The following is a 24,511-nucleotide window of genomic DNA, read 5'->3' on the forward strand; positions in this document are numbered from 1 at the left end:
TTCCAATTAAATGAATGAGATAACACATTTAAATTTTAGATCACACAAGTGATTGTCGGTCTAAAGTGCAGAACACATTGCGGTTAGTAAGTTTGGTAGTGGAAATCGATTATGAGGCCATGTGGTGGTGGTGGTGGTGGTTGTTAAAATAGTGACGTCATCATCATGTATTGCCATATACAAAATCTATATTGGATTGGATTGCTTGTGTCAAATAATCTCTTTATCCTATTCCTGACTCGAAAAGCTTTCAGAATAATATTTAATATTTCAGAAATATTATCTATCTAACTACCTAGCGGCCGCCCGCGACTTCGTACCTACCCTGTTTTACTACCGTAGGCGTGGTGGAGTTTCGTAAAATCCGTTTTTTAGCGAATGTCTACACCCTATAAGTTTGTCGGTGTTATAGTTTCCGAGATTTCCTGATGTCAGTCAGCTTTTATGTAGAAGATAATAATATTACCGTAGCTGCCCGATAGCAGTGGGTTCTGTTCTGCGCCTAATTTTCAATTTGTGCCTATTGGTTGTTATCGCGGACCAGCGCTCAAACGATCTAAAACATTAGTAGCGCAGGCGCAGCTGAAACGGCTACCTTTATCTGAGTTGGTTGCCCTCTTAAGATGCTATAAAATCATGGTGATCATCAGTCTGTTCAATAAATACTCGTACGTATCTACTACGAGTATTATTTTTACTACAGACGTCTCTAGATTTACACCTTTCTTGTTATTTAATTTTCTAAAAAAAAAAACAGTAGGTACATAGATAGTTCTCCAGACAGATTAAGTTATGACCTTTTTATGACTCAAATTTGCACATTGATCTGTAAAATTATTGTTGTGTAGGCCACGGTTGCATGTGGACTCGCGTTATTTAGGTTCGTTCGTTTCAGCCAAATGACGTCCACTGCTGGACAAAGGCCTCCCCCAAGGATTTCCATAAAGACCGGTTATTTAGGTACTGTTAAACAGGTCTGTTTGTACCCTTATATTTATTTATGGAGTAACAGGCATACTCACGTTATCTTGCTTTTTACAGGTACGATGTCATAAATATTTACAAGTGCAGCGGCGAATGCACCGAGTTTGTTGGTAAGATACAATGTATTATCGTCAGTAACATTTTAAACTCATGCCTCTGATAGTCAAAAAGGCGCATCTAACATTTTTTTTTGTTTACAGTGAACAAATAACTTGAAATTTAAATAATTTGAAACTTTTTTTATCATCGTTTTGATTTGTTGTTGTTGCATGCGCCCTTTTAACTATGGGGGCAGTATAAGTATTCCAAGTCAATAGAAACTGTTGAGTGATTCAAGAAGTCTGCAAAAATATTTTAATCTGTATAGTGGATTTTATCACACGTAATTTTGAAAATTTACAGTTTCTATTGGCGTGGACAAGCTTACTATGCTGCAAGCTCATGCTCTGAAGTCATAGTTATCCGCCATCACTATTTATCTATTTCTACTTACTTACTTACTTATAGCACATCAAGACAATTTTTGTTGCAAATTAACTCCAATTCTACGAGACAAAATACCACAATGTTTGGCTTGAAATTTAGTCTAATAAGCTTTTGATCTGCTGGCGTCTGCACTCGGCCAAAGTTCCAGCTCTAGGTAGCACCCGGTCATATCGTCTCGTTCTATCGCAAAGAATCACCATTTGATGAGAGCGAGAGAAAAAATATAATGGGTAGCTGGAACTGTGGCCCACTGTATCTAAACTCTAAGCTCATTCAAAAAGTTATGCTCAAATCCGTGCAAGCGAACAATGCCATTATGACTTCATACTGGCCAGTCTAATATTCCCGTAATGCCGCAGGAGTAAAGCCCGCGTCCTGGCGGGAAATGCTATTTCGAATTGTTTACGGCCATCGCCATCCATGGCTAATAAAGACGGCGCACGCGCAGCTTTTTGGACGCGGTAAAGTGGGGTTTACACGGACAGGGCTTTTTTGACCATCAATCAATTGACGTGCTTTTTTAGGATCGCGACTCTGTCACAGATTTTGTTTAACAATATAAGCCGATGATGGCATAATTTTTTTTAAAGTAAAAAACTTTTTCTTCAGTACAGTTTTTTGACCAATTACTCACCAAATACCTAATTAATCAAACTATGTAATACCTAGTCTAGATATAATTTTATGTACAACTAAACAACCATGCAAAGGGGAATGCCCTCAAGTTTGAAAATGCATAGTAGACAGTGGCGGCGTAGCATGGGTTGGCACCCGGGGCGATCACCCCCCCCTCTCTCCCGTCACAAGTCCTATGGCACCCCCTGGTAGGATTTTGGGGTTACCTACCGATTCCAAGATGGAAAGACAATCCCCCCCCCCCCCCCCCCGTATCATGACATAGACCGCAGATTTGCCATGCAGATGTGCCAGTAATCTGCGCGACTTGTGTCACCCCCTGATGCTTGGCACCCGGGGCGGACCGCCCCCACCGCCCCCCCCTTACGCCGCTACTGATAGTAGAGTAAGTTCTATGCCTATTTTTGGATTTGGAACATGATCGTGTGTCTAAATAATTTTTTTTTCTTACAAAACTGCGTATAAAAAAAACATATTTTATAAAAATAATAAGAAATTAAAATGTAGGCCAAAAAAACTTTCCGATACCGGGAATCGAACCCGAGCCTCCTGGGTGAGAGCCAGGTATCCTAGCCACTAGACCATATCGGATGTTGAGAGACGACCGAAATAACTGCACAGTTAGTGCATCAATCTATAATTAAAATGTAGATTAGTAAAATAAATAAATGACATGCACGATGTATCTGGTCCAATAAATATTCTGTTATTTTTTTAACAACATCATTCAAAAAATTCAACTTCTATTAATAAGCTCTAAATGAGCCATGATAACTTGTGACCCGCCCGTCTGACCTACTACTATAAAAATTGTGTGGGTCAAATTCTAATCTTCAAAAAGCATACTTATTGGGTAGGTAAACCTGTTCTGACCCAAATATGCCCACAGTCCAATTTGCATAGCGATGACATCACGAAGGATGCGCACGCGCTCAATTGTCGCGTAATGTCGCGCGTCCGCTTACTATAATGGGTATAATCTACTCTAATTGCGTGATGATCGCTGTCCTCTTAATTGGTGTTGTGGGGCGTTCCCATGAAAAGGCTGATCCCATAGCTTATGGTCCCACACTTCTATTTGTGCCTATATACAACCCTGGATAAGTGTGCGTATAAAACTTAGGCTGAGTTGGATCAACTTACTCAAACCGTGACTATAACAATAAGTGTCGTTTTTTTTTATAGGATTTCACAAATTGTGACGTTTGTTAAATTTAAAGTAAGATGGCGCTACTCAGCCAGACGCGTCTTTCCGTTCTATACATGGCCAGAACGCACCCATAGGAAACTGCTCGTGTATATTTCGGAGTGCCTGTTTGTAAATCTGTGACTCCAAACTATACACGAATTTTGCGTACTGATCGTGTATAGTTTGGAGGAGCTTAGTAAAAAAAGTCATCTCCAAACTATACTCGATTAGTTTCTACTACACCACTTACACTTGACTAGAGTGTGTTTAGTTGATATTGATTTAGTAAAATTCAGTAAAATATGGAACTATATTTAAAATTACATTTATTTGATATTATTACATAAAATATTATTATTTTACTGAATCTATAATAAATCTAGATTTTTAAAACTATTGTAAGTGGTTTTTTAAATTAAATTGATTAGGTAGATTTCAAATTAAATAACAATTTAATTAATATGAGAGAGAGTGAGAGAAGAAAGTTCAACGCGCATTAAATACAATATTATGGGAGACTTTAAATGCTAGGTTTGTATTGTCGGCCGTTTGGTGTAGTGGTTCGAAGTGGTAGCGAGTTCGATTCCCGCACAGTACAAACATTTGTGTGCATGAACATATTTGTTTGTATTGGAGTGGGTGTTTTCTATGTATAATAAGTATGTATTTACAAAAAAAAGTATTTAATTATGTTTATATCCGTTGTCTAGTACCCATAGTGCAAGCTTTGCTTAGTTTGGGACTAGAAGCACAGTGTAAAATGTCTAAGGATATTATTTATTTATTATTTATTTTATTTATTAACTTTTTCCATACCTACAATTGGTGAAATATCAGCCCCAAAACAAATAGGTATCTTTTCTATGGCAGAATAAGAAACACCAAAAAATACTTTATCAAAACAATGACACGTGTCGTAAGATGATTCAATGTTTAAAGTAGACACGCAGATATGAATTAATCTATCTATATAAATAAAAATGAATTGATGTTCGTTAGTCTGATTAAAACTCGAGAACGGCGGGGCCGATTGAGCTGATTTTGGTTTTAAAATGTTTGTCGTAGTCCAGGGTAGGTCTAAACGGTGAGCAAATACGCGCGCGATATTGTTTTTCTGTAACAGACAAAATTCCACGCGAGCGAAGCCGCGGGCGGAAAGCTAGTATGTAATAGAAAGAGAGGTCAATAAGTCAAAATGACTAGCATGCAACTACTCGCGTATAAATTGTAATCACGCACTTATTACAATACATACATGATTAGTCCGTATGCGTACTGGCGATGTATATTTTGGAGGAAGATAATTGACCTAAGTCACTACAAAGTATACGCGAGCAGTACGCAGCGTATGCGTACTGGTCGTGTATAGTTTGGAGGAGCTTAGTAAAAAAAGTCATATCCAAACTATACTCGATTAGTTTCACACCCTTGCGTTCTGGCTATGTATAGAATGGAAAGACGCCAGCCAGACATTGAATTTTCTGAAAACTTATCCCGCTTGCGATGTCACAAAAATGATATTTTTATATCTAAGTAAGTGTGTATTGTATTGACTTAAATGTTTTCCAAGAATTTAATAAAATAAATGATAATCTTTTTTTACTTTTTGTATAAGCAATAAATAAAATAGGTTAATATTTTTAATGATAATGTTTAACAATTAAAAGTAAAACAAAACAATATTTATCTACAAATACAAATCTGTCTGAACAGCGGAATTTCCAATCAAAATTTTTACTGGTGATCGCCAGGTACATTTTTACCGCGTACTAAAAGGCGTTTGAACAATAAACAAGCTATTCTAATACCTCGAGTCGGGTATTGACTTAAAAACTCCATTTATAGAACTACAAATAAACTGAACCGTCATTGTTTATGTTACTCTTTTAACCAAAACGGCGCGGCGGTGATATGATGACCACAGTAACTTTTATAAGACTTTATATCGTAGTTGCAATCTAGTCTGGTACTAAAAATACCAGCCTAGTGCCATAGCCTGCCTTCTTTGAATAGCTCATGCCTATAGGCAGTAAGTTCCAGGCTACACAGGCTAGGCTACATAGTTGTTTGCAGTAGAAACACGTAATTTTTGCATCTTAAAAATAAAAAAGAATAAAATAATCTAATTACACAATTTATTTTTAAATTGATTTGTTCCGGCAGTTAGAGGTAAGATAGCCAGTTCTTTTATGGTTGAAGATCACGGGTGAAACTCGCTTCCACCTTCGGCCTGACCATCAATTTTCAACAAGTGAGATGAGCAACTTCCTCGATATCAGAGTAAATACAAATGGTTAAAAAAAGTTACATCATCCGTGTAAAACCCCACGCATTGATGATCATCCTAACCGACATAAAGGTCATACAGGAATTTGTGATTTATTAATTAGTGTTAAAATTCAAGTTTGTCAAACATGATTGTGTTGTGTAATAGTGTACGACCAGGCATTAGTTCTTCACCGGTATGATTGTTGGTTATTCCACAGTAATTTACGAGTCCAGTTCGGTCCGAAACAGCTGTCGGCTGTGACGCCGCTCAACGTAGCTTTATCGCCCATAAACTCGGAAAAGACTGCGCAAGCGACGCGACGACGAAACGAAGGCGAGTCCCGTACGTTTCCTTCTCAAAATTGAGTGAGGTACCATAGAAAATGTCTTAGGCCCGATTCGACCAAACTTTTATCCGAGAATAACTCCTGGTATAACTGGTTATTGACCGTTTCAGTATGGGAATAACTGACGATTTATTCTGAGATTAATATTTACTCTTGTTTGGTCAAATCCACCCTTAGTGAACTAAAGATGCTTGCTAAGACTGTCCTTCAGATGGCGTGTCTCATGTAATAACTGTAGCGTATTAATAATATTATAGAAGCATTTAATTAAGTAGTTCACGAAAACCAGATCAAGTAAACCTAAAATATTGTGAAAAAATATGTGAACAACTTTATATTATTTACAAATGTGTAAAAGCGGCGTTGCGGATGTCAACGATAATTATCAGATTAAATATAAAACGCTTCTGAAATTAATATCTTCTTTGAAGATCGCTGTCGAGACGCAGATTAATCAAAACTACGATTAATGACGTACAATTTTACGTTGAGAAATGCGTTTTTGTTACAAGGTCGCAGGATTGAGAATAACGCGTTGAGTGATAGCCGTGGTGTTTACAGAGGTACCTGAATGTAAACAACCCATGGTTTTTGTAAACCGTACGATGACAGCGTGTTTAGAATAAAACTTAAAATATCTACCTTTGGATCTTCCGATCCACGTGGAGTATGCAGCGATGATTTATAAGGGCATTAAACATTCTACGGTCATTCACATAACGATGCACTTTGATCGTAGTATGAACAAAATATTGAAAATAATTAAAAACGTATTGACGCCCAAGTGAAAGAGCATGCGAAATTCAGTCCACCAAAATAGACCGTCCCGGACACAAATATCGCAAGGGCGTAATGTTGTCCATCTGTCAGTCACGCGGTTAAGACCGCGGAGAGACGATCATACTCCTGTCAACTTTTCACTTTAGAATCCACTGAAAAATGCTGTCATAAAACGTGACGTGCGATGACCACTTGTTGACGAATGCTTGATATTTCAGAAATGCACTCGAGCGTTCCGAGATTGTTCGCTTATTCCGTGTTCCGTGTGAGAGAAATCTGAATTTCTATCTTCATGCAACGCATTGAAACGGAGAAAGTGATGTTGATGAAAGAATTATGTGTGCAATAAATATTTCATATCATTGTGCCTTTAGAAAAATGTTCAAGTTCAGAATAATAATAAATCGAGTCGAAATTAACGAAACTGAAAAAAAATAGTATGTAGGTTTTCAAAATCCACACGACTTTGAAAGTAGTAACTCATTGGTTTTAATTTTAGCAGTCATTTGTCAAGAACCAGGTATGTATTGCAAATGGTGCCAAACGACGGATCTTTTGTAGTCTAGACATGACTCATCGAAGGTATTGGCCGCAGCCAGAATTTTGTTCGGTTTGCATTTTTCACATCGGAAGCGATGGACATCATGTGATTTGTCTATTATTGAGGAAACAAGGGAAAGTAGAAGTTAGTGAAAAACATACTTACCAACCTAACTAGTGGTGGGTGGGAGGACGCTTAGAGGCAGTATGCTGCAGTGATTACTGAATGAGCCAGCTCTGGTGTTCCATGATCCCCGAATAGGAAGGCAGTTTAACAAAAATTGTCAGATTTGTGTGGTATGCAATGAAGTCCCTATCTTTCTTTGCTTATAATCGATTCATGTCTAAACAGCCAGAATGTGTCAAATAGACATTGTGAATTTGTGATACAGTTGCGTGTCTCTGACTAACCCCTCAATGGCACGCCCCGTCAGCGTTACGTCAGCAGTCCCAGTAGTTATTAATTAATCAAAAACCGCTCATCAATTAGCCGAGTGCTTGTTATAAATAGCTCGCCCACGTGTCATTTCTGTCACTCGCACTTCCACCTGTTCAGTGGGCGGTACTTACGTGAGAATTCGCTATCGACTACGCCAATGAAATTTAACACCTGTAACATGGGCTATAGACAAACTGACATTCATGAAAGTTTCGATTTCAAAATTGTTTCACGGAGCGAATTAACTTATAAAAGAGCGCTAGAGCGAAGCGATTTCGGAGTTAGGTACATCTGTCACGTTTGTAATTTTGTCTAAGAGAGTTCTAGACTCACTTCACTGATGATCACTTCGCTATCCTTTTTATCTCAGGCTTTTAATTAGTGACTTGGTTACGTCTAGTGATCATGAAATTGAAATGTCTGGTATTTTACTTGTCTTACAAGCAAAGTTTTAATTTCATTTGTTCATTAATTCAATATACATATTATGTTCTTTGTACAGGTATTTTCGATATAGTTTGCTTTCTCTCCGCTAAATGCCTTTTTATTTATTTATTATTTATTATGCGTTATAATATAATTATAATTTATGATTTCCAAATTCCGCAAAATACATTAATCGGTTTGTTAAAATTGTTGATCTTCAATAGGTTTTGAGGAAAATAATATGACAAGGATATCCCTTGAAATTATAGTGAATCCACTAATTCTTTAATGGACAGATCCAGACCATTATAGTATTGCAGGGGAAGCGTAAACCCAAAGAAAGCGAGACCGTTTTGGCGAATGTGAACCCGATTTCCGGCGCGACCCGGTGCAGTCATTAGCTGGCATACCATGAAGTCGTGCAAATTCTACGACCCCCTGTCTGCGTGGATTTATAAATAATCCCGGTGACCAGTGGCGTCGGCGGTGCGGCACACCGCGGACGGCGCGCGCGCACGCGTCGGACGTCGCGAACACGCGGCGAGCGTGCGCGAAGTGCGAACGAATGGACGCGGAATGAAGTGGGAACGAAAAGTTTTTGCAACAATGTGATTGTGGTGCGGTGATCGGCTTTTGTTTTGTGTGAAAACCCGTGCAGTGGTTCCAAAGAAGCTATTGTCATTTGTTTTGAAAATTTGAACTACCATTTCAAGTGCGAGATTCGCTTGGAATTCTCACGCTTGCCAAACGAGAACCAAACATGTCAGATGCAATTTACTACTAACATATTGTCACTATCATTCAGTGTATGCGATGGCTCCATTAGCTTCTGTAAACTTGGAAGTTCTTCGCGTCTGTGATGAATTACATTTACAGTGGTTGAATGTATCGTAGGTCTAATTGCGTCTGCCTTTTCCTCAACAAGAAGACTGTGACTATGTCCACAAATACATCTAGACGGCAAAGTATGTCAGTAATGCAGTCTGGTTATCGCTAGTCTCTGAAGTAGGGTCTAGTCTTTGTCTAGGACTAATATTGAATGCAGACGTTCCCTGCAAAATCAAAGGCAGATGATTCGCATATTTATTTTCTTCTTGATAACTTGACGCTGTCCAATTATTCTGGAAACCATTTTCCTTGTAATATTTCGTGAGAACTAAGATATAATAGTTTTTTGAGAGCAAAAGGGATATCGATAATTTTTAAGTCCTCATTTGTTGGGCGCGTACCTACTTAGTATTATTTATCCTTTGGTTATCCTTAACTTGAGTTGTGGTTATTTTGTTGACATTTCATTTACAACGGTCAGTACTCAGTACGTATAGAGGTTTATGTAACAAGGTTATAATACAGGATTAAAAAGAAATAGATTAATCTACTTTGATGTTAACTTAACTCCCTGCTTCTTCATAGCTTACTTGGACATCCGGCATAGAATTCTGAGTATTCAATGGTACTCAGAAGGATGTTCAAACCCTTTGTTCTTAAGTCAATGTAGTAAGGGTGAAAATTGTACAAATAAAAAGGCTTGTTTGCTTTTGCAGTGTCGTAATGGTTTCGAGAGGCTAATTCCGCCGTTCGCGCACGTCTCATTAGTGTCTTTGCGGATCCATTGTTACTAAAGTCTCTATTTTTAAAATATAGACGTTTCTTTTTGCTAGGGCTGACAACAAACTAATTTTTAAATATAATATTTGTGATGTTTCCTCATGGGCCAGATAGTTTTGACCACCAACGTTCTTACCTATGTTGGGAGCATGCGCTGACAAACTTTCAGCTTTTATAAAATAACGTAGGCGTTCTCTGGCTTTTGCTCTATCATGTTTATAGTAAAGTTCATTCAAAATAATACAAATTCGTAGTTTAGTCTCTCGGTGTGCTTCAATCTTCCGCAGGTGTTAGTAACCTATAATTAAAAGCAAAAGGTCATACACATTTATAAGGTTATTACTTGTATAATCATGCAAAAAATATGCAATTGACTACGCAAATTCTTCATTTCTTCTCTGGTAACGGTGGTTTATTTTTAACAAAAAGATTAATGTTTGAGTGTTTAGCACTTACTCAATCAGTTCGTTTGTTTGTGTTATGGACTCTTGAGAATATTTTGTAAGTTATTTGATTTTGTTGACTTGTTTTCAGAAACGATCAGTTATTTTGAGTTTCACAGCCCTATTTCATCCACCATTCAAAAGAATCTTCTTGTTTTAGTCTGCTTTGCATTAATTACGACTTTTGTTTTTGTAATAAATCGTCACGGACATGTATTTTTACTTGATTGAAGTCGTTAGTTTATTTTGAGGATTAAAATGGCCGATTAAAGTTCTTTTTTGTCTTTTGGGACGTTCAACCTTGAAATCAGTTTTTTCGATGGGATGTCTTAATAGTCTTAATACCAGACAGTCTCAAACAATACAACTGTGACAGTAAATGATTATTTCTTTTTGTTTCTTGATAAATAGCTCGGTTCTATGAAGCTCAGTCAACTTAGGCAAATACGTTTTGAAAAATTGCGAGAGTAACTCAGTCTATTCAATATTGTTAGACAATTATTTGCCTTATTATATATGAAAAATGATTGTGGGAAGCGCCTGTTAGAATTTTTTGACATATTCAGGTGACTGTGCCAAGATCTGTTTTTTCAAGTATTTGCGCTTGACGATATGAAAAGGAGTACCGCAGCGATATCGTTTATCCCACTTAAAAGCGTCTAGATAAAAATTACACTCGGATATTTTGTGATAAAATCCATATTATGTTCAATGTTTGGAAACCTGAAACGTTTTTAGATTGTTGTGTAGTTCGTTGTATTCTTAGCATTTCTTTTAATTTTTTTGTATTACAAAACTAAAATAGACAGACGCCGTCTAATTATACAAACTAATTTGGCATCGTTCCTTTTCGTTAATCGTTGAAGATTTCTTTGTTAATACCCACAATGTCTTTTTTAGTTTCAAGGTCGTGTTACTACACTTGCTTTTCTTTTTTGTGGATATAATTTATGCTTCTCGTTCCTGCCCACGCGGGTTTCGACATTATTAGGGCCATAAGCCATAACGCGGATTCGTCATGTCTGGTGGAACGGCTTTACATACGTCGATTTTCTCGAAAATATTTGGGAATAATGTCGGTAATTTATATTTTGGAGTGTGTCCTTCTGCATTCCCTTAAACAAATGGACTACCAACCACATACCTCTAGAATATAATGGAAATGAAATTCAATCAAAGTTGTCTAGTAAAATAACTGAAACTATAGTCACTGATTGACCATTTAAGTTATACATTCCTAATTAATTTCTGTATAGGTAATAGGTACATATAGGTATCTCAACTTTTTTGTACGTCATTTACTTAGTCTTTTGTGTTTAAAGTTGATTGAACTCGATTAGTGGTTAGTTGAGCATCTGATTCATCTAACGCTTTGATTCAGAAAGTCGTTGTGTGTAAAACACACTTTTCGACCCTGGTCAGTTTCTGTTGTAGGCGTAGTTACACATATTACATTACTGACCTTAGCTATTACATTATTTTTTATTGTTTGTATACCGGTTTTCATGTAAATCGTCATTTGAACTTGCCATGACATTTTTATTGGTACCTTTCATGGAGGTTTTATCGGTGAACCTTGACTTCCATAAAATTCTTAATATTTAGGTACGTTCTTAAGTTACACGAACCCTTTGTTATTTATGCTAATCATTATAATAGCTATCCCATTTGTCAAAGGAGACTATCACACAGATGTAGTAAATACTCCAATTTCCAATTTTTCATTTTCTTGGGTGGTGTGCCTATTCTTAAATTATCTTTTTGCCTTTCATGTGAAAACTGAAAAGTGACTATTCTTAAAATTTCAACTTTTTACTTTTTATTTCTTACATCTAATTGTCCCTTCTGTCCTATAGTAACTGTACAGTGCACTACATTCCACGTGGCCAGTCGTCGTGCTCATAGTAATTGCTAGTAGATAGTTACGCAAAACAGATTGATGATAACGATCCGCCGTATCCCGTTACTACGATTTGGCCACCGTCCGTCATTCGGGTCAGTCACCTTCGTAGGGTGCCCAGGCAGTCCAGGCCGAGGCTTAGAGTTCAACGATACTGCCTAACTGGTTTGCTAGGCTTTTGTTGTATTATCTGAGATGTTATTTCAATCTAGGAGCCTTTTAATGGCTCTGGATTTTGAATGTTATATTTTGTATGGAGAACTAAACGCATTTTTAAAACAAATGAAACGGTTATTCTCTTGTCAGAAATTTTGATCTTCAGCTTCACAGTATTAAAGTTCTACAAAAAAGCTTTAGCTTTGATCATGCTTCTTCTTCTATCATGAGTGTTCTGCGATGATTGTAGTCATAAACCTGATGTAGATTTTATGATCCACCATAAGCGTTTGACATTGTTAAATTCTAAAGTTTTTATATGGCGACCCTAGCATCGATACTTAAAGTCATTCCTCGTTTGTATCTTCATTTGATATCGATTATCGCAGTCCATCGATTGATCGGTCAATAGGTTTATTGCGATCCGGAATTTGTAAAGTTATGTGCACTTGCGTGCCGGTATGCCGTTTGGTTTGTCCTCTAGAAGGTTGCAATTATGGGTTGTTAGTTCGAAGTACAGAGAGCACATCAAGTTAATCACTGGCATTTATCTAGTTGTAATAGATCTAATTTTGCAATAAAAATGTATAGTCTGAGTTGCTGTTGACTGTACTTGTAGATGCCGTGTTTTCTATCCCTAGAATGTTGTTTTTGAATTTCTTTTTTACTTGAAGAATTTTACAAGAATTCTACTCAAGTTGTCGCTGTTTAGAAGGTTTTCTAATAATTACCCTTAATTATCGGAGTATGACAATAATTATATTATATTCATCAGTGCATTCATTAGATTCTAACGAGACGTTTTTAAAATGCGTTTTTGCAATTTTCTTTTTTACTCCGGTTTAGTAATTCATTATTAGACAAAATATTTTAGTGTTAATTTTTGTGAAACTCTCTGAACTGATATAAAATTGGTCCAAATAATGATAAGTTTGTAAATGTAATAATTACCTACAGATTTTAAAGATTACCCAGACGGCATGAATTTAAATTAGGTAAATGGTGCAAAAGTGTCATTAAAACATTAAATTAATTTATGAGACTGGCAATGTGTCTCAGCTTTTATTACAACATACAGTGTGAGTCACGTTAAAGTGCACATATGAAAATAGATGAAACTAGACCTATTTTTATCGACAAAAAAGAGGTCAAAACATTTTTGTGATTTTTTTTTAATTTTTTATAGAATTTTTTTTGTTCCAATTACTTATTGTAAAGAAAACGTAATAACTTTTAAACTATGCGGTATATCCTGATAAAATAAAAACAGTAATAATGGTAAATAACAGGCGATACTAAAAAAATACATAAAATACTCAAAATATGCCAACAAATAATAAAAAATGATACTTTTTGAAAAAAATCTGCTTTTAAATTCGTGTTTTTTGGTTATTTGATAAATTTCTACAAAAATTGCCCCTATAACAGGTGGTTTTTATTACTTTGTATTATTCTCTATCGTATTACCTTCGTAAAACCAAAAATCACATGTGTCTATCCCTATCACAACATTTGCTATGATCGTTTGAACAAAGGCCTGTCACAACATTATTCCCCGCTACAGGTAGAGACAATTTTAATTGTAACTAAAATGCTTATTTTACTTCGAAATCTTTTGTTTTTATTTGAAATCTAACTTGTCTTTATCAAAATTACAAATCTAGAGCCATTTTCAGTTTCGTTGTTAACAAAGCATTGTATGGCGCGCCCGGAGAGGAATAGTTCAAACGATCATTGCAAACGTTGTGATAGGGATAGAGACATGCGATTTTTGGTTTTACGAAGGTAATACGATAGAGAATAATACAAAGTAATAAAAACCACCGGTTATAGGGGCATTTTTTTGGGAAATTTATCAAATAACCAAAAAAACACGAATTTAAAAGCAGATTTTTTTCAAAAAGTATCATTTTTTATTATTTGTTGATCTTTTTTGTGTATTTTATGTATGTTTTTAGTATCGCCTGTTATTTAGCATTATTACTGTTTTTATTTTATCAGGATATATCGCTTAGTTTAAAAGTTATTACGCTTTCTTTACAATAAGTAATTGGAAGAAAAAAAATTCTATAAAAAATTAAAAAAAAATCTCAAAAAATTTTTGACCTCTTTTTTGTCGATAAAAATAGGTCTAGTTTCATCTATTTTCATATGTACACTTTAACGTGACTCACACTGTATAAGCTTACAAAATAATTAACAGAGTCATCAAAATCAAAGTGTAATCAACGGGAACATCTGATTATTGTTGATAATGTAGCCATTGTTCGCGTTGATTAGTTCACAGTTTCAATGTGTAGTGTTAGTTAGTGTTCAATAAAGTGTGGAACGCAAGCTAGCAAGATGATGCAAGGATTACTGGACTCGCTGTACAGGATCTATACAGGTTAGTAAACATTTAATTGAATGATACTTAACTAAGTTTTTGTATTATGAGATTTTCCGGATAATTTATTCAGGCTACATTCTTGACACAGATCTTGAGCGCTTGACCAAAACATTTATTGATGCTCAAGATTCTGTGTCGTGCGTGAGTACTTATACTTACGTTACAGTGGCTCTTTTATGATAGACGACTGATAACAGGTCCTGTAGGGGAAAAACTACTATTATACGTACGACAAAGTATACTTTTGGACCCGTATTATATACAGTGAGTCACGTTAAAGTGCACATATGAAAATAGGTGAAACTAGACCTATTTTTATCGACAAAAAAGAAGTCAAAAAACTTTTAAGTTTTTTTTTTAATTTTTATAGATTTTTTTTTCTTCCAATTACTATTGTAAAGAAAACGTAATAACCTTTAAACTAAGAGGTATATCCTGATAAAATAAAAACAGTAATAATGCTAAATAACAGGCAATACTAATAAAATACTCAGATAATGGCAACAAATAATAAAAAATTATACATTTTGAGAAAAATCTGCATTTTAATTCGTGTTTTTTTTGGTTATTTGATAAATTTCTCCAAATAATGCCCCCATAACAGATGGTTTTTATTACTTTGTGTTATTCTTTATCGTATTACCTTTGTAAAACCAAAAATCGCATGTCTCTATCCCTATCACAACGTTTGCAATGATCGAGTATTTTATCCTTTACGGATTGGTTTAAGACCGAAGCTGTAATACATTGTAAGTAATTTGCATTCGCAAGTTAAAAGTTCAAATAAGTGATCTTTAGCCTTTTGGTAATATATTTTATCCTCTTTAAAGCACACTTAGGTACGCTATAAATGGTAATAACGTTATTAAAAAGCAGCCATTGTGCCTTGACCTTTAGTGCACATAACAAGAGACTAAGGTTCAATCTGCATATCAATCGAGTACATTAGAATCGATCCTATCGTATCGATATATTTATAAGTATCGGTTATTATACTTTAGGATTCCTTAAGAAAATGTATCCAGTTTCTATTCAGTTTTCTTTATTTCTTCAGGCGGCTTATTCTATCCTTTCTACATTACAGATGGAAAATAGTATTATCCTTATGGAATTTATTTAATCTGCTAATTTAATTCTACCCATATTTAAGTTTTCCAATCACGTTTTCTTTTAATTGATTGTATGGTTATTTTGATTTTCAACATTGTTACACGAGCTTTTTATTCCTTTAAAAACTATTACCTAAGTACAATATTGCAAGAAAGTTTTTTCAAATTCTATTTGCAGAACCCCCGCGATGAGCTTAGTAACGCAACCAATTTTCGGCTCTAAAGTTCATGAAACTTCGTCAAGGAACGGTCACGACCGCTTCAAACCAGTTTTCTTAGGGGCGGAGCTCCAATGAATTAACTTTTAGTTAGCAATTTGCCGTTTTTTTAACCGCAGCCCAACAAAATGAGCCTTTGTAATGGGGACTCTGACCTCGCCATTATAGCATAGACGTACCTACTCTCACATTTTGCGTTATTAGTTTTGGAAATTTAATCGTCTTTCGACCATGACTCAAAGATTATTATCAAATACGCCCCAAAACTTCATATTATGTATTACCATTACGGTAAACTATTTTTGTTTTAAAGACTATTTTTCATTTGCGAGAAACAAATTATAAGAAATCCTGTTTTTTTAAACTTATTTACCCTTTATGAGGACGTTCGAGATCGTAAACCTACCTGATATTCACAATCTCATTTAGGTAGGTATCCCTATCAGCTACTGGATACTGGTTAACGAATTGCTAAAAATACAATTCTCTGTAGTTTCATTACAAGTTTTTACGTTTAATGTGCCCAATAAATATGTATTACTTAGTTATTATTATGTGTGCCCTTCGAGTACGAATATCCATTACCATTAAATACAGTAAAAACTGACATTCTCGGCTAGTAGTAGTAAGGTTGGGCAACTAATGAATCGATTATCACGATTACAATCGACAACATTGGATATCATTGCAGTTTCTTAATGTTTAATAGATACATGCACGATTATCGCTGCGATCTGCTGAATTAACCTATAGTTCAAGGTCAGTGCCAATGCTAAACGCATATCGATATTGGATCTCTAATCGATTCATAGTTCTGTTGGAGATTCTTAGAACATTAATCATTCATCGAGCAATATTTTATGCAAGCAGTTTTTTTTTTCTGCTTCTTTTTTGCAGAACTAAGTGAAATAATTCTGTAATCGTAGACTGATTTATTTAGGCCTGCTCGAATCGATTTAACCTATTATGTTCGGTTAAATTGTTAAGGTGACCCCATTTCTTAAAGTTTTTGTTACAATCCCCAATCGCCTCATTTTCACAAACTTTGGAATTCGCCGCGCATCCTTCCTCGTGGGCGCTAAGAAATCGCCTTTCGATGCGTGTTCCAAACCGGCTCATGTTTTGTTATCTTTCTCAAAGATAGTGGGTGTTTTAAGAGATTTTGTGCCATATGTTATCAAAGATAGCCCATTTTCGCACACCTTCATTTCCTGAAACTTATTCTGTTCTGTTACATTTACTTAGGTAACTGTCAGTTCTTCTAGAAATCGTAGTTCGATGCAGGTGGTCGTGATCGACCCTGCAAGGTCGCTGCGGGTTCGCTTATCGCTTTGTACACTCAAATGCTAAAATATGTGCATAATTTAAATTCAATAATTTTTTTATAATTCCTACAGAACTGATTTTAAAATTTTCAATCATCATCAATCAAAGTAGATTTGATGATAGAAAATAATAATATTCAATAATAAAATTAGGTTTCTTGAGCGTCCTAACTCATTGAACCCATCAGTGACTAACGCTAAAATTTTCTATTATCTTTATTTGTATAGATATAGATAGACTAATCAAATTACTAACTAATTAAATTATCAATTGCCGAATTGTCCGCACTCCGTATTTATTTATCGACAAAATATAAAAGCTTTTAGCCTCACTTATATTATTGATGTTTCCTTCAGTAAATTATGGGTTTTGATTTCGCATATTTTAAGGAAAAATCACATACATGATTAGCTCATGTATTCGCACCAGACTGTACTTCTTGTCGCCTGCGCTAACGGTGCGCACTAGTCGCACTCAGCTGACACGCCCCCTCTGGCGTTTAACGCATGTGGTGACACGTTGACGACATTAATAGATGGACTGATGGACATCAACTTGTTTTACCTACTTATTATTTCGCGAAGTTGTAAAATCTAGAAAGAATCGAGGGCGTTTGATGCAACTGTAATCTCCAGTTTTATGTATGAGCAAGTTTCTTCGAATCACACCGCGCGAGACAAATTCATATTAAATTGGCACTTACAGCTGATCAAGCGATCATTTTGCTAAAATGCTTCAATTAATGATTCATCATCATCATTTACAGCCAATGGCAGTCCACTGGCGGCGGGACGTGATCCTCCTCAAAAAATGTCACAAAGCACGAACTCTCTCTTATATCCTAGAGCAGTGTTTTTCAACCTGGGGGGTCGCGAAGCCTCTATAGGGGGGTCGCGAGAGGTCGTAAAAACTACCTCGGTAAAAAAAAATCTTATAAAGACATATTTCTCCGAAATCTAATTATGCAAATGTTGTATGGATTGAAGTATTCGGTCCCTACAACATCTTTATAACATTATAAAATGCATGAAAAATAAGCGAACGGTTGGGGGGTCGACAAAATTTTTTTTTATACTAGGGGGGTCGTGTCATGAAAAAGGTTGAAAAACACTGTCCTAGAGTATCCAGTGCTAGGTTTTAATGTTTGTTAAATAAGTACAACCACCAATATACGTAATTCTTTAACTTTTGATTACGTCATATAACCTAGAGTCTGGCCAACGAAAGCGTGACCTGAGAAAACGCGGCAAATTTGAAAAATCTGCACGTGGTAACACTAATTGTTGTAGGATATAAATAATTTGATACTTGATTATTTTATTATATTTTTTTTATAAAAAAAAGGCGCCGTTTCGTTGACGGAACCATCACTGTCAAGGATGTAAAAAAAGTTTTAAGGAAATAAATTATTTAAATAATTAAGACACAAACAAATCGGTACATAGAAAAACATTTATTAATAAAAATAGGAATTACAAAATAAAATATAGTTAAGTAGGTACAGGCTGATAATAATGATGTTGATGTTGATTATTCATCCCACTCAAAATCAGAGTCTAAAAATTCAACCTCCAAGGATTCATCTGAGGTATTAGTGGAGTCATCATCTCCTACATTAATTATAAATTTTTCCAATTCTTCTTCAGTTATTTTATCCCTCTGTTTATATTTATTTTCTACATGCATTACATGGTCCGTCATTTTTTTCCAGTCTTCTGCAGTTATCCGACCAAATGAGGTTTTAATTAGTGCTTCGGTTTCTTTTGCTGGTAGATTAATTTTCTTTTTTGCCACCATACGCTTAGCCGAGCTCCATATCAGCTCGATCGGGTTGAGATCGCAGTGGTATGGTGGAAGCCTCAATACCTCATGGCCATACTACAAACTCGTAACCACAGACTATGACTTGTCTTTGACAGATTTATAATGTTGCCATAATGAAACTTCTAAAAAAAGTCCAGGTCACGCTTTCGTTGGCCAGACTCTAATATAATTTCATTCAAAATAGTACAGTACAGTAGTATACATTACTCTATATTAACATAAACTCTACCATATTAAAATTTATTTGTGTGGTTTCTTTACATAGCACTTCACACAAGGTTGCCCTGCTATTGTATTTTTAACTTAAAACCAACAATTTAGCATGGCTTATGATTCTAAGAATTGTAGTAGGAATTGGTTTGGTAAAAGTGCTTTTTTAAAGCCTACTTACAGAAATAAATGACTTTTACTGAGTTTTACTGAGTTTGGCATGCATGTTAAATGTGTTAGTCGGATTTTCCATACAGAATTGCATTTTATTCTTTTATAATAATGACTTGGTGCAAATGTCAAGAGCACGTGTTTTTTGGTGGTTGCCCTTATGGTTGACTTACATTTTATTGTCTAAATGCTTTTGCAATCGTGTAGGTTCAATTCGTGACTAAGGAATAATTATAAAGATCGTAACTTGTATGTTATTTCAATTAACATTTACGAATGAACGTTTTAACAAAGTAATAAAAGTATGTTCTATAGTTTTCAATTTACATCAAACTTGTTCTAAAGATATTGAGATGGACAAAAATCGATCTAATTGGTATTTTGTTCCGATTTAACATTAGTATGAATTCGCTAACTATGCAATTAAACGCGATTTTCCCTTGGGTGCTGTGATTCATACAATGAAATCCTTCAGAAGGTTTTGTCTTCAAGTTTCACACTTAACATTGTAGGAACTGTATTTTTATTGTTATTATGCAATAAATTGTCATTAAGCCTAATTAAAGGTTGATAAGTATAAAATAAAAACACAAATATAATCGGGTCGTGGCATTTTCGATGCCTTGTCAATAATAATAATTTCCGAAGGTTAACAAAGGTAAGACAAAAGGAAACGTATCTTTAATTGGTATCAGAGGTCACTCCTTTCATGTTTTAATATTGCGAAATACTAGTTGTATTATAAACATTCATTGTAATTCATAGAATGGTCTGGAATATGTTTAATACTCTTCCGCGATTAGACTTCCTAAAATGTGACGTTACATTTGTTGCGTTTTATTCTTCCAGGAACATGCGGCAGTTCTTTGCTCTATGTATTTTAGTTCACACTCGTACGCAACTATAGTTGTTGATAATTTAATAAAACATGTAAACCGTCACTTCATGTCTATGGTTTCAGACTTCTACTACTACTTTAACCGTTTTAAGTTATGACGCCTTATTTGTCGCCGATTCTCGTTAAATCTAGAAAAGCGCATACAGTTAAAACCGATAAGAATTTACAACTATTTACAAGTGATAAGAAGTTTAAACTCCTCGGAATTATCGTTCACTTATCGATTTTGTAATATCCAATGCATTTTATCGATAAACGATAAAAAAGAAACGACTTTAGGCGCTTATCGGCTGCGCGTGATCACATAACTTTTATTCTCAAGTATCTCCGTCTTGTATGCTCTTTTTAGGTGTGAAAGAGACAGTCTCGAAGGATCAATGTCTACAAATAATAGTAAAGTCCGGTAATGGTCGATTCACGCGTCAATTGGCTTTATGGGATCGACTAAAAGCATAATGTGGGGTCTTTTAAAAGTATCTTTTATGTAAATCCCTCTTTAAGTAAATGTTTAAGTGCCCTTTATAAGTACATCGTAAGGAGCTTATTCATGACACGGGAATAAATGCCTTATTGTTTTTCTTTGTAATGAAAATTAGGAATTAGATAAGTTCCTAAACAAATGCCTGCACAAATCTTTACCGTGACTTACTTCACTCATTGTGTATGCTTTGGTAGTAAGCGTTACAAATTGTGAATTTATGAATAGCTCTAATACCTACGTACAGGTGCTGATATTTATTTCATTGTTTCATAAAAACGCCAAGACAAACAAATATTTGTTAAAAGTTTTCATAATTATGTTTCTATTATAGTACACCGCATGTCTTGAATATAGGATAAATTTTTATGAAGGCAGTATCGCAAGTTTTTATTGTGTTTTCTTAGGATTTTTATGGCCTGCATTGTGTACTAATAATACCTAAGTCCTTCGGTCACTAAACGATAAGATTGCATCCATTGTTCTAGATAACGTTACCAAGATACTTATATTTCGAGAATTTTCCCCGTTTGTACCTTACTACTTTGCCTGGCCCATTCCCATTTTATTTGGGGTCGGCCCTCGGCGTTTTGCGTCTCCAGGCGGCTCGGTCTTGGGTTGTCTTACTGTTTCCCCGTTTGCACCTTATATTTATTTAATTCCCTTTTGGTTCGTTTATTTAATTCAAGTAGTTACTGCCCAGAGCTGGTGTAAACAAACCTAATCTATTTCCAATCGAGATAAAGCAGATAATTGCGTGAGTAGCAGGTGGGGGCGTCAATCAAGATTCAACCACTGATAGTGCCTTACGAGCTGCGTTACGCTGCTTTTAATGAGACCGATTTCAGCTTAATTAGTTGTGAGGTTGTTTAGTTTAGTTTAGTTTGTAATGTTAGTTGCAATTAAGAAGGACTGTCTTCATAGTATTACTTAGCTCTGTTTATGAACGAAATCTTCTGAAAACCTTTAACTTTTTAATCACTTACCGTTAGGTGATCCGTCTGCCTTCTTTCCCATAAAAAAATGTAGAGCTTAAAATTCATTTGGACTTATGCACTACATATGTTCCTATAAAAAAGATAAACATTGAAATATCAAAAGTAAATGAATATGGTTTAGTCAAGTAAATGAAAATACGACTATATGACTCACCGTATGTACATAAACCATTTGGCCCAGCAGAGTAGTAACAAAACGCAATTCACCATTGTAATAGACTTGTGAGTGCTTACGGCCACATCAATTGCACGGCTATGGGGCTATTACATCGCCATAAAAACCGTATTACCCCTTATTAGATCTCTTATCAAGCTTGATTCATGCTAAAAAGTGAACGGAAAGCCATAGAAACCACGCTGACTAACGCAATAGTTGTTTTACTGGTATGTTTGCACAGTTACAAAAAGTATGTAGTGGAAGTAAACAATTACCAAATTCGTCTACGTTTATGAAGAATCTAACGTATAAATAACTTAGAAATATTCTTGTGGTGGTAGTGAATCGTAACGAGTAGAGTTCGAGTTGTCACAGTGACAAACGTACACAATTTGTACGTCCCACCTGGAAATCGAATCTAGGACCTGTGAAATAAAAGAGTTGAACTCTATTACACTACGAACTAAATCTACGTAAGATTAAATGTAAACCATTGCCCCATTTATTAATTTAAGTTGTAATCGCGTTAAACTTACACTTACTTTTGAAGTAGGTAGTAAGTGTGTGCCACGTTGGTCACCGATTCTCCGTATTTCCTTTTCTGTGTTTGTATCGTTCATTGATCCTAACACATGAACATACAGGGACTCTTTGAATATTTATCTTTTATTTCGTTCGTAAGAAATACGTCGTTCAGGCAGTAAAGGAGATAAAAAATATAAAGATATTATTGCGAATACGAACGTCAGTTATGAAGCCATTTATCACGGGAGTGTCAGTGAACTTTTGTGAATAGGAACTGGCTTATTATTAGCATAATAGAGGCGGATTCAGATGGTGCACTCCTTAATGGGAAAATACGTCACCCACACACGCATACCTAAGCCTTGCGAAATGCAGTCTCAGGGAATCTAAGACATGTCTACAATACATTGTCTTTTGAGCATATGCATTTTGCATGAGAAATCACTCAGTACCTATTTATTAATCATCATCGTCAACTGTCTTCGAAGGATACTTAGAAAACATAGAGCGCCACGTAGAGAAAAATGTAGTGCTCGAAGCGTACAGAGAAACAGACATAATATAGTCTACAACTAAAATGGTGCAGCTAAAACTACCGCGCACAATCTATCCATTCAAACATCAGCTCGAAGCGCCGGCAATCATCTGCCGCGATATCACCAATTTATCGAACGCGCACCACAATGCAGGCAATCAGAGCAACAAAGATCGCCGTGTCAGAACGGCAACGGCAATTGTTGGCAACGGGCGGGGCATTCCTTCACGCGTGAGCCCCGGGCGCTGGCTGCTTTGACAGCGAAATAACGTAAAAAGTATCTACAACCTCCGTAAATTGTAGATCGGTTAAAAGAATTCTGTAGGTTTAGTTTATGACCGTGTTGGGCTATGTTTATCCGCAGACTTTGTTTATGGGGCAAATATGGAAATTGGACGTGCTCTATTGAGACGCATGGGTCAAATTGATTAATGGCAATAAATAAGCTTAAATTCAACATGATTACTAGAATGCGAGTTCTAGGATATGAAACGTTAAGGTCAAAAATTACAAATAAACTTCCATTATTTTACTGGATTATTTGTCTCTACAGTAGATTCCACTTACCCCAAGGACCCTTCAGAAGTGATTTCATCATTCTGTAATAAAGTCTCCGAATTCCTACTGGTAATTCAAAATGGATTAACTAATATTGTTTTAGTCTAATAAAAGAAGTATTTAATTGGTCATGGTAGATATCGTGCGAAGGATGCTCATTTCCGTAGGAGTTGGTCTTTTGTTCTGATATTCTTGTTTGGGATGATTTATTCTCATCAGAAATATAGACTGATGCGAAATCTTGCGTGGGCCCTGCACTCGTCACAACACAAGGTAGTGGCCATGCCAGATGTAACCATTAAAATATGATGACGTAGCACAACAGAATTAGAAGCAGTAAGACTAGATTTTGTAGGACGGCCACCCACATGGTGGACCTAGGAATGACCTCATAAAGGTAGCAGAAAGGCGCTGGATGCAGGCTGCTACCAACCGGACAATACGGAAATCATTGGAGGAGACCTATGTTCAGCAGTAAACGTACTGTGAGTCTAGATGACGATAAGTCTAGATTTACTGATGGGTAGTTATAGTTAGACTACAAAAATCGTGGTAAGTTTAAGCCATTTACTCCGAATACCTACTATGGTTGCACCAGACTGAAGCTGCAACGTATGGCATGGTCGCACCTTTCTGCAAGAGAGCCTGTTGTATGTACATTTATTATGTCGATGGCTTAATAATAACATTACCATCAGTCGAGACGTCACTCCCACCTCTTACAAAGATTTATAGAATTCTCACAATGGGCCTTAATAAAAAACCAATGCTGTAGCCACTGGCCACTCAATTAAATGCAATGACATTTGAAGTAGCGGTAATTAGTGGCAAGTTTCGAAAATATTTAATTGTATTATGACTTCGGCTTTATTGGGTTTGTTATGTAAGACGAACGGTACTTGAAGATTTGTTT

General features: G+C 35.7%; 1 protein-coding gene and 1 non-coding gene across 2 annotated transcripts in view; one reads left to right on the forward strand and one right to left on the reverse strand.

The window, feature by feature from the left end:
- Positions 1–2,625: 2,625 nt before the first annotated feature.
- Positions 2,626–2,697, reverse strand: Trnae-cuc (transfer RNA glutamic acid (anticodon CUC)). The gene has a single exon. It is a non-coding gene; the product is annotated as a tRNA-Glu (tRNA).
- Positions 2,698–8,621: 5,924 nt separating this feature from the next.
- LOC135072118 (uncharacterized) overlaps positions 8,622–24,511 on the forward strand; it is a 357,723-nt gene continuing 341,833 nt past the window's right edge. Inside the window, exons 1-2 of the mRNA XM_063966072.1 lie at positions 8,622–8,712; positions 14,406–14,588. Of these exons, the coding sequence (XP_063822142.1) occupies positions 14,546–14,588 (43 nt within the window). The 5' untranslated portion in view covers positions 8,622–8,712; positions 14,406–14,545. The remainder of the gene's footprint in view (positions 8,713–14,405; positions 14,589–24,511) is intronic.

The sequence above is a fragment of the Ostrinia nubilalis genome, chromosome 5 (assembly GCF_963855985.1).
Source record: "Ostrinia nubilalis chromosome 5, ilOstNubi1.1, whole genome shotgun sequence".
Taxonomy (NCBI): Eukaryota; Metazoa; Arthropoda; class Insecta; order Lepidoptera; family Crambidae; genus Ostrinia; species Ostrinia nubilalis.